Source organism: Danio aesculapii, chromosome 3 (genome assembly GCF_903798145.1).
Source record: "Danio aesculapii chromosome 3, fDanAes4.1, whole genome shotgun sequence".
Classification (NCBI taxonomy): Eukaryota; Metazoa; Chordata; class Actinopteri; order Cypriniformes; family Danionidae; genus Danio; species Danio aesculapii.
In genome coordinates, this window is record NC_079437.1 from 18,396,519 (window position 1) to 18,408,747 (window position 12,229).

Consider the following 12,229-nt stretch of genomic DNA (forward strand, 5'->3'; position numbering starts at 1 on the left):
AAACAATCCAAAAAAAAAACAGTAATATTTACTTCTGTGTTTTTAATATGTGGTCTTAAAGGCGCAGTAGGTAGTGCTGTCGCCTCACAGCCAGAAAGTCGCTGGTTCGAGCCTCGGCTGGGTCAGTTGGCATTTCTGTGTGGAGTTTGCATGTTCTCCCTGCGTTCGCGTGGGTTTCCTCCGGGTGCTCCGGTTTACCCCACAGTCCAAAGGCATGCGGTACAGGTGAATTGGGTAAGCTAAATTGTCCATAGTGTATGAGTGTGAGGGAGTGTGTGGATGTTTGAGATGGGTTGCAACTAGAAGGGCATCAGCTGCGAAAAACATGTGCTGGATAAATTGGCGGTTCATTCCGCTGTGGCGACCCTGGATTAATAAAGGGACTAAGTCAAAAAGAAAATGAATGAATGAAATTTCCATATGAATCACTTTCATGATGCCTTTATGGTTCTATTCTGGATATATTTATACCTTTTTTAATTACTTCTTGACGTTCTATGTGTTTATTTGACATAAGACTATGAAATCTACACCCAAAAAAGCCATTCGCTGGTTGTTCAAACTACTTACTTAAAATGAGCTGAAAAAACACAATTCTTGAGGTTTTTTTGCAGACAACTTAATTGTTTTATGTTCAATTAAAAAAAATGTGTTAAACATTCTTAAATGTGTTAAAACTAACGAGTTAACTTAATTCCTTCATGTTCTCCTAACTCAAATTGATTGTGTGGAACCCAGCGTTTTTTTTTTTTTTACCGTGTATATGGTGGCGCAGTGGGTAGCGCTGTTGCCTAACAGCAAGAAGGTCGCTGAGTTCAAGCCTCGGCTGGATCAGTTGGCATTTCAGTGTGGAGTTTGCATGTTCACTTGGGTTTTCTCAGCTGCATAAAAAACACATGCTGGATAAGTTGGCAGTCCAAAAGGTACTAAGCCGAAAAGAAAATAAAGGAATAAATGGTGAGAATAGAAAAAAAAAAAAACACCTCTAATGACCAAGCAATCAGTTTTCCACGACAGTCGAGAGGTGGCGACATTTCCTGGTAAATAACAATAGTAGGCGGGGACAGTGACGTCATGCCAAACAGCCATGTGCATCCGGTTCGCGTGTCCATCATGGCTGCTCCTGCTGTTGCTGCTGATTCTCCAGTCATAGAAAATATGCCAGAAACTGCCGGTGGAGCCACGGAGAATCCGGCTGAGGCCCAGAAACGACCGCAGTTTGGCACTCGCTTCCTCACAGACCCGCGACAGGTGTTTCAGCACAACGCGTGGTATGTAGGACTGTCTGTGTGTTTCATTCGCACACTCCAAACTGGAGTAAACTTCACACTGCTATCGAGGTGAAGATGGTTTTAAATTCGCACATTCGTTCATTTTTTAACAGTGACTCGGTTCCTATAATGTTTACCACGCTACTTTGATGATTGTGTAAGTATGACTTCAAAACAACATTAGCATTATTTAATTTACTGTGCTTGGAAAGTCATTGGCTGCTTTCCCTGGTTAGAGTTTGCAAATAGTACGTTTCTGAAATTATCTTAGCAAGAAATGTGCTAATATAAAACCACCTTTAACCTTAATCACACATGTCAGACTGACTCTCAATTTTTTTGAACATTGAGATAGTAATATTAGTGTTTTTAAAACCTTAGCACCTTAAAGCAAATGTATTTGATTGAGGTAAAGTGAGTTTTATATTCACACATTCGTTCAGTGTTAACTTGTAATATGCTCCTTGTATTGTTTACCAAGGTACTTTGAATATTGGGTCTGAAATCACATGGAAGAATGACTTAAAACAACATAAACACTATTTATTTGACTGTAAACAATGTTGTACTCTGAAAGTCATTGGCTGCTAATATGATTTTACTATTTAGTATTTGCAAAGAATAACGTTACGTTTCTGAAATTATATTAAGGAGAAAGTCTCAATGTGTGAATATAAAACCAACTTTACCTCAATATGGATTTGTAGGAAACTGCAGGGAATCAATCAAGAAATATTAAGGATGTTTTGGCTTTTTATACTTTTTTAAAAGTCTAAAATAAAGAAAACATTGAAAAACACTTTCAACTGTACATTTGTTGCACTTAATCAATATGTGTCATTTTAATGAATGGAGTTTGAGTAATGTGAATCTCTATTTCACTTACATGCAGCAAATTTAAACATTTTTAAAAACATTAGCCTAAGTCGTTAGGTATATGTTTATGCATAATTTGGCTCAATTGTGAAACAAGTGTGTTCACAGTATTTCGTGAATTGTGGAGCAATAAAGAGATCTTCGAAATCCCCTTTGTAAAAACCTTTGACTTAAAAGATTTTTAAAGCTTACTTTATGCATAATATGTAGGCATGGGCCGGTATAAGATTCTGATGGTATGATAACCTTGGATATAAACATCACAGTATTGTGATTACTGCTCTAAAATATATTTATTTTATAAAAAACAAAAAATGTTCCCCTTAGTACACAATTTATTTGATTTGGGAAACATTTAAAATATTTTGGAACAGTAAATGTGTAAGGCTAAATCATTAAAATGTCCTAAAAAAAACAACAACAAAAAATAATCGAAATACAAAATCTCACTCATACCTTAGGAACTGTGTAGCAGAACATTTTGATGGTTTTAAAACCTTGACTTTTCCAAACTGCGGTATACCTTGAACACGATTATCATCCCATGCCTAAAAATATAGATTTTTAAACTTACCATTTTTAAAAACTTGCATTACAATAAAATCCATATTTACATATATGGAGTGGTTAAAAAAGGGCATTTACAATCATCAGAGTTATGGAAGTATATCTGTATATGGAATGATGTGACATAATAGAGCATGGGTTAGTACTTGTAGTAGTTTCTGTATGTGATACAAATATTTGTAAGTCCTGGTTTATGTCCACTTCACTCAGTCTATTTGTGTTTCAGGGATAATGTGGAGTGGTCAGCAGAACAGGAGGAGGCCGCCTTGAAAAAAGTGCAAGAAAACAGTCAACCTCTCCCAGCAGAAAAACAAGGTATGGGCCTTTTTTTGTGTGGTACTTTGTGGTACCAACTGTCATTTTAGGATGTTTTATATGCTATTATTTATTGTTTTTGATATAAATTTTTATCTTTTCAGCTTTTTATTTTGCATTACGCACCTTTGTCATTTTGTTACTTGTAGTTTTATCTGTATATCTACATTTTATCTTTAGGTTTTAGTTTCAGTTATTTTAGAAACTACGAATGTACAACTTAGATTATATCATATAGATCACTTTAGATCAAAGATCAACTGGGTTTAAAAGCAATTTACAAAGAAATAGTATTGTCAGATAGTGTTTATTGCTGAAACCTTGTATATTTTAGAATGGTTTATGTGGAATACATTTTGTTGGATAATTCTTTTATTATTTATTTATTATTTAGCATTTTCTGGTATTTTGTATTGGTGTATGGATGGAATTTCTGCATTAATTCAATCTTGGTATTGGCATGCAAAAAACCAATTAACTTTAAATTAGTATTTATACATTTATCTACATTTTTTTGAATTAATTTATTTACTTCATGGACATCCATTTATGCCTGTTACTCAAATATAAAGAATAATGTCATCTGCACGAACAGTCAGAGACACTAAAGTGTATCCAAACATAACATAATTAACCGGTATTTTAATAATGATGTGTGAATAATATCATACTATTAAAAACGTGTATTTACTGGTTATGTCAAACCTGCTTGCTTACTAAGTTTTTCCCTTTTGCTAAATCATCTCTTTTTTTGCTTCTCTATTTTTAGAGGAGTTTGACAACAGGGCCAATGAATACTGGAATGATTTTTACACCATTCACGAGAACCGCTTCTTCAAGGATCGTCACTGGCTCTTTACAGAGTTCCCTGAGCTTGCACCTCAGCAAAAGCCTTCACGGGGCGCTGAGGAGAAGGAAAGCCTGGATCAACACATGTTAAATGGTGAAGTTGTTTCCTTGAATCACACACATGATGAATTTCCTGGAGCCTCTGCATCCTATCGCATCCTGGAGGTGAGTTTTGCAATGCAGCAGACACATTTAAAGATTTTAATATGTCATCCAAAAACCTGTCCCCGTTTTTAGTCTTGCAAAGAACACAAAAAGAAATATTTTGAATAATGTTGGAGCTGCCTTTTTTCATTTTTTGAAAGTTAATGGGGCCCACAGTGTCATCTAACTGTGTTTCCGTCCATGTATTTTGGGATGTTGCATTAAAATAATTCTGGATCTAAATATCAAGATGCATACATAATCTTTTCTTTTTAAATGTTCGTGCATATCAGATGGCACGATAACGAGAATGCTTTATACTATGTGCTCATGTAACTTTATGTTGGACTATAATTACAGTGGTTTCCAAGATTGGTGGACAATTTATACATTTCGCACCAGTTTCGCAGGCAGAGGTCATTTTTGTTTTCTGTTACACATGGGATGGAAGCCAATGTTGTTTTATTAGCATAATTTTGCAACTGTCAGTGGAAACACTGCTACTGTACTCCCCATTAGCTTTCATTATGGGCAATAAAAGTGAGTCTATTAGGAAATATTACAGTGTTTTTGCATGTTATTCAAAAATAAAAAATAAAAATCACAATATTTGGCCTTAAAAACTTGCAGTATTGTATTTTAGCCCAGAAGTGAGTGTTACATGTGAATAATAAACTATTAGATTTTTTTTTAATGACTCTATAGCTTGACAAATGGTATTCATATTTTTCATGTTGACTGAATGAATGTAATGAGAGCATTTCGATTTTGTCTTTTAATCCTATTGCTCTCACTTTTTTTGAGAACATGTATATGCATTTATAACACTGAAAGAAGGTCCATATATCCAACTGATATGAGATTAACTAAGTAAAAAAAAAAACTTCTGTACAACACCTAATCCAAATTTTCTATTAATTTTATTGCTGTGAAAAAACGATTAATATGCAATTAGATAGTTTGCATTTACACAGTAAATACATGTGTGCTGTGTATATTTATGTTTACATGTATAAATTCACATACTCATACTGTATATAAAATACAAAGAAAAATATTTACATTTATACAATAAAGTCATGTATATTATGCATATATAAAATACACATACACACAAATATATTTTCTAAATATGAACCTTTATTTTGTATGTGATTAATCAGTTGACAGCACTAATTAACAAAACCTTAACAAATAAAAACATTATTCTCATAATCTTTTGACTTTATTCTCATTAAATTACAACTTTATTCTCGTATTACTATCACTTTATTCTCTTTTTCATATATATTTTGCTATATTATTTCTACAAAAAAGACCAACACTGTTCTAAAGGTGTTACATTTCATTCATTATGGTCTACACATTTCTTTTCTTACATGTGAGTTATTGAAACCTGCAGAAACCCTGTATTAATATTTGAGTGACTGCTGTTATACCCCCCCTCCTCAATCTCTTAATAAGCTCACCTTTTGTGCCTGTGTGTGTGTTTGGGGGTCTTCAGGTGGGCTGTGGAGTAGGCAATACAGTCTTTCCCATCTTAAAAACCAACAAGTGAGTCCAGATATAATCCAAGCAGAGTTTGCCTTTTATGCACATAAAATGCTTATTTTCTTTCCTGCCTTACAGTGACCCGGGACTCTTTGTTTACTGTTGTGATTTCTCCAGCACAGCTGTGGACCTCGTCAAAGTAAGTGACAGGAATTGAACAATAAGTGTCCTTGAATAATAATTGGTCGTCTTTATGCATGTTTTGATACATTTTAGTTTTTTGGCAGTCAAATCCGGAGTATGACCCGTCACGCTGTCATGCATTTGTCCATGATATGAGTAATGAATCTGGAGAGTATCCAATGCCAGATCACAGTCTGGACGTCATCGTCCTCATATTTGTGCTGTCTGCTCTGCACCCTGAGAAGTAAGTGTTACCAGCAGTGGCCAAGCAATCCACCATTTAAGAAGTTTAAGTGTAACAGTTCTTTTAAATGATGTAACATTTTAACCTCCGATTCCTCTTCACATTATTTAACTATAGTGTATAATATTTATAATTTTTATGAATCATTTGTTAATTAAAATCAAATACACGTGTACATACAATATATGAAGTTGTTTAACCTAAAAACTGACTTTTTTTGTATTATAATGGAAGCACAAGAAATGCATGTCACTTAGACATGAAGGCCTTCTTATTAATGTTGTAATTGCTATTATTATTATTATTATTATTATTATTATTATTATTATTGAATTTAAGTAAAAATTCATAAAAGCCACAAACTGGTAGATAATAAATGCTAGCCTATGAAAAGTTATATTTTTTCCAAGTTTTGTATTTATTTTATTTATCTTTTTCTGTGTTTTTTTTCTGTAGTTCATTGTAAATAATGTAAATATATTTTTAATACTCATATTCAATTAATTGATATTATGAAATGTATTCAGGTTTTCTTTATTTAAACGGATATAGAAAAATATGTAAATATCTAACAAATATTTTATATATATATATATATATATATATATATATATATATATATATATATATATATATTACAAATATCTTGTAATGCCTTATTTCCCCTCAAATGCCATTTTATTCAGAGAAAAACAATTGGGTAATAATTTCTTTAAAATACAATTTCAATAATATTATCATAATTATTTTAGAAATAGGTTTTACTGTACAAAAGTGCTTTATCATGTCTTTCTTTGTTAAAGTGAACTTTTATTTTAAATGATTGTTGTAAAGGCTCTGAATTTCTGTGTGTGCACAATGGCAGAAGTGTTTTCTCAAATAAACTTTCTGATGCTGATAATACCACCAATTTTACATGTAATTTGAGTATATGTGGGAAAGACAGTGGCATGCATTCATCAGGACATGCAGACTTCATATTGAAGTGGGCTATTTTTAGAAATATTTACAGACATTAGTCACGTTTTTTTTTTAATGTACAGCACTGTTTTAAATTTATTAAGTTGCCAAATTCTGTGAATTGCTTCATTCTGTTCACATTTACTGCATTCTGTATAATTTTCTTTGGCCAAACTGATGGTTCTTATATCTAGTTGTTCCACATTCCGTAATAACATTTTTAACTGAAGCCACAATTTCATGTTCATTTATTTCTTTATTTGAAAAGTAACCAACCATAAAAAAAGATAATCAGGGAATGAACAGTCAGCCAGTTGTTATCAAATAAGCATAACAGAGCGATGTGTCCACATCTTCCATTAAATATCACTGTCTGCCCTCTTCATGCTTTAACTTATTAATCCATGTCTTCTAGGATGCAGAAGTCTATTGATAGATTGGCACGATTGCTGAAACCTGGAGGAGTGTTGTTATTGAGAGACTATGGCCGATATGACATGGCACAGCTACGTTTCAAAAAAGGTAAATGTTTTGACCTTGTGAAAATAAAATCAAGTTTTTTACTAAAGCAATCTTGAGTTATCTTGCATTTTATGCTTGCATTTTAAAGTGTACAGTCTTAAACTAGTTTAAGATACGTATTTTCGTATTTGTAGTGTCAGTGCCCTTGACTATTGGCATTTTTTTTACTTCATGATATGGCCTGTTTTAGTTTGGTACAGATCTTCTTTTTTTTTTTTTTTTTTTTTTTTCCTATTCCGTATACATCCTGGGGTCTGATTTCTAAAAATTAGCTAGAATACCTCCTAAAAGGTTTTTTAAAAAGTGTTTTTTTAATTAGTCACCTGGCCTAGTGGTTACCTCGCATAGTACTGACCCAAGAGACCTGGGTTCGGATCCCTCTTCGGCAAAGATTGTTTCTTTTGGTTTATTTTTTTTTCTTTGTTGTTTATACAAATGAAAGACTTATACTGAACTGTGTACCGCCATTGTTACAGAATGTATACCAGAATCATTTAATAACAATGATTATTGCTCATATGATGATTTGAAGCAGTTCAGTTGAGTCAATATTTAAGTTTAATATGATTACTTACAGCTCCGCACGTTCTCCTATTAAGTTTGTTTTTTATAGACCCTTTTCTTCGTTGATGGAGGGTGCTATAACAATCTGCGTCTTCTAGTAGGATGCTTAGAACATCCGTTTGCATCGTTTCTCAACTAGAATTGTCCGAAAGTTACGTTTTGAGTGGCTCACAGACTGTTTTTGTGATGCACAACATTATTTTGAATGGTGTGTGTTAAAGCCATTATACTTCTGCCAGATATGGTTCAAGCACGAGAGAAAATACGTTCTCCCAATTCAGTGTCTACCGTCAGATAAGATGCTGAAATATAGCGTCAGTATTGCCAACCTGCCCGCCTGCTCAGTGGCTTTTTAATACACACACACATCACACACAATACATGCCTGCATTATTGAGCAAACCATATCACTGGCATGAAGCTTAACAGGTATGTAAGCCATGCAATTTCCAAAGATTACCAATAAAAGTATGTGACTGATACTGTGCTTGTTGATTTGCATGTTGACTGTAATCGGGAGGCATTTTATTTTCATTATTATTATTTCATTTATTATTTTGTAGTATTTATATTGTGTAGTATTTACCACAGTATGTGTTTTTCTGTTGTTTCCACTTTATTTTACTTTGTGCCAGCCTTATAATCAATTTGTTAGTGGGACAGTATGTGTGTCAAACATTTTTGTGAATTATGTCAGTTTTGGTTGGTTTTATAATTGAACAAAAAGAGAAAATGTTCACTTTAGCGATGACGATGCTCCATTTAAATGGCAGAAGATGCTGTCTGATTGGGTAAATGACTCGCAGCAGTCGTTTACATTCCCATTAGATCGCATGATTTAAATAATCAGTCCAGGAGGTGGCGCTGATCGACAGCAGTATTAGTTCAAAGACGTAAAATAGATTAAAACTATCGTTTTAAAGCTGTCCAAATGGGACTCTATACACATCAAGCTGCCAACCGGAAGTTTCCACCCCGTTCTGTGCATACAACACATTTATAAATCAAACAGCAGGCCAACCTTTTTTTTAGTACTACCTTGGCTGAGGTTCCAAGCAAGTTGTACAATTACTAAAATGTCACATGTAAACACTGCTGAAACTGATTGGCTGGGGAGAATCATCACTACCTGCATCATTGGATTTGCTATGAGAGACATCTATTAAACAGTAGTCAGCTACAGCTGTTGCAATAATATTTTAATCAAAAGTTGCACTCAGCATTGCTGTATTGTGATCAGTGAATGAGGTGAAATTAAATGAAAGAGTCATATGACATATTTTACATTAAGTGACTGAATTAGTATTGTTTTTTTTTTTAAATGAGAGACTTTTAAAGTCACTGTGAATCGGAAGCTGCGATTGTTATTCTGATCGGAATGCGTTGCAGTTCCTAGAGAAACAGAATATTAAATGAATAAACAGTGGCCGTGGCTTGTTTTTTTCTACCACGGGCTGAATGAATGTAGTAAGGTAGGCACTTTATTCAGAAATCGGGAAAGGGGTTTGAGGAAGGTTATTACAACTTAACAGACTCCTTCTGTTCACCATCACTGTTTGTTGTCAAAACTGACAGCCACGCTCATTACCTCAAAATCACATAATCTGATAAATTAACTGAATACTAACAGGAAGTGTTTTTCAGATTACAAAGGCAAACCATTTTTTGTTTCTTAATGAGAAGCACAGATGAATTGTTCACCACAAAACTGGCGGTGTGAGCTAACAAAATCATATGGTCAATTTCTTGGGGACTTTAAAGAATCTTTTATGGAGATCTTACTCTATGGGTTTGTTGTGTCAGCAACAAATCGAATAAAAAAAAAAAAAAAGAAGCATATTCTAAATAAATAAATGTCAAACTTTGTCAAATTACTTTTGTGCAAATATAATTTCAAAATATAGATGAAACAATGTTCCAGATATATTTGTGTACACTCTCAGAAATAAAGGTACAAGAGCTGTCACTGGGGTGGTACTTTTTTGAAAGGTACAGATTTGTACTTTAAGGGTCCTTATTAATACCTCAAGGGTACACATTAGTATACCTAATAAGTACAAAAGTGTACCTCTTGAAAATTTTTGTTCAAGAAACAGCATGCATATTCTAAACTTTATTAATTAATGTATCTAAAAGAATTATAAAGCATTATTATACATTTATATTATTATATCATAAAGTGATTATACTAAATGCTATTAATTTTAAAATGGTTTATAGCTTATGTTCTGGCAAAGTGGTAAAATCAAGTGGTTTATTGGATCTTGGCAAAGTATAAATATTTAAAGTGACAATTAATTTATGCACTTTGGCCATGATTGTACCTCACTTTTTTGTTGTATATAAACTGTTCCTTTTTACATTTTGTGTTGTTTTTTGTAAATCAAAGTAAAATTGTACATACAAAGAATGAAGCTGTATTAAATTTTTAGTATTTTTATGCTTGAAAACGATTTTTCATCTTTAGTACAAAACTATTTTGTAATTATTTATTGATTGAATTCATTGCTGCTATTAATTGGCTCTTCAATCTGTATCTACCATGAAAGAATTTGAAGCTGATGTGATGCTAAGCTTAAAAACAACAACAACAGCAGCAGTTAATGACCCGTTTTTGCTCAATCAGGGAGGTGCTTGTCTGAAAATTTCTACGTTCGAGGTGATGGAACCCGTGTCTACTTTTTCACACAAGGTAAAATGCATGTTCTGACTTGCCTTTTCTTTAGAAACAAGTAAACCACTATTTCATAAACAAGCTTTGGTTGCAGACCTGAATATAATAACAGGAGAGATAACACATTGTATAGATTTATCTATTTATTTCTTACCTATGTGGTTTTCCTCCAGATGAGCTGCATGATCTGTTCTCCAGCGCGGGTCTGGAGAAGATGCAGAATTTGGTGGATCGACGCTTGCAGGTGAACAGAGGAAAGCAGCTTACAATGTACAGAGTCTGGGTTCAGTGCAAGTATCGCAAGGTCCTGGCGCCCACTTAACATCAAAACTGCTTATTTGGAGAGAAGAAGAACGGCTGGATTGCTGGACCATGACAAATCTGTGATGTGGTTGTTTTACGGATGATGGACAGACTGCAGGAACTTCAAGGTTTACGGTGCTAACTTATGTTTGCTCAAAGTGGTATCTGATGCATCCTGCTTGGGAATAAGAGGACACGAGTCCCCAAGATGCACCTGAGGGCTTTAAACTGTTTGTCCATCACATTTAGGGATGTTTTTTTAAGGACAATTTTTAATGGGAAATAAACCAAATGAAATTAAGCCAAATTCTCTTTCCTACTATCAGCTTTTTCATTGTTTGTTTTTACTAATTAGCAGGTACAAAGATGAGATGTGGACTAATAACTACAAAACTGTAAATTTGGGTTCAATCATAAATGTTTTTTTATTTATATTGTTTTTTAGATCAGATTTTCCATATTTATAGAGAATATTTAAATACATTTTAGGGATTTTGTAACCTTAGTCATGGGAATTTGTACAATATTAAGTAACTGCAAAATATTGTAGACATGAGTTTTATAATTTTAAAATATTTCATTGGTTAGCTATTTGTTCATTTACATGTTCAGTTCAGTTTACTTTTAATTGCCACTAAACCAGTCGTGTCAGTATTTTGACATTTTGATTCACGCTTCATGCGAAAACTAAAATAAGCTTTCCATTTATGTTTTTCTTGTTTTCATAGGACAGTATTTGGCCAAAAATTGAAAATCTAAAGTCTAAGGGTTTAAAAAAAATCTAAATATTAAGAAAATAGCTTTTAAAGCAATGCTTATTTAGGGCCAAACAGGTTCTGCGTACATTCTTTGCCATTTCTGCAGAGTATTTTGTAAAAAATCTGTGGATTTATGCTGAATGATTTTGTGAGTATCATAACTAAAAGCTTAATATATGAAATCAACAAATAATATTAACTTTTGTTTTATGTTTACAATGCAAATCTAATTAGATCCACTTATTTGTTAAAAGCAAGTCTCTCATATAATAGATCTACTAAAAGACAGAACATATTACTTTACAAACAGCATTGTAAATAAATAATATCAACATTTTAATATTATTATCATATCATAGTAATATTAGTGAAATTCATTTTAAAAACTGAAAAAAAATATCAATCTACACATTTAAACAAGTAAATGCATAGACTCAATGATGGGCTAATCTGCAGATTTCTGCGCACACAGATACCATGTGGGCCTAGTTTTGATATAATTACAGTA

General features: G+C 33.0%; 1 protein-coding gene across 1 annotated transcript; it reads left to right on the forward strand.

Annotated features, from left to right (window-relative positions):
- Positions 1–1,081: 1,081 nt before the first annotated feature.
- On the forward strand, positions 1,082–11,270 carry mettl2a (methyltransferase 2A, methylcytidine). Its single transcript, XM_056450598.1, has 9 exons — positions 1,082–1,271; positions 2,941–3,029; positions 3,799–4,043; positions 5,527–5,576; positions 5,652–5,712; positions 5,801–5,940; positions 7,316–7,422; positions 10,613–10,678; positions 10,834–11,270. Exons 1-9 carry the CDS (start codon positions 1,114–1,116, stop codon positions 10,980–10,982), a joined length of 1,065 nt encoding a protein of 354 aa, XP_056306573.1. The 5' UTR covers positions 1,082–1,113; the 3' UTR covers positions 10,983–11,270.
- Positions 11,271–12,229: the final 959 nt, after the last annotated feature.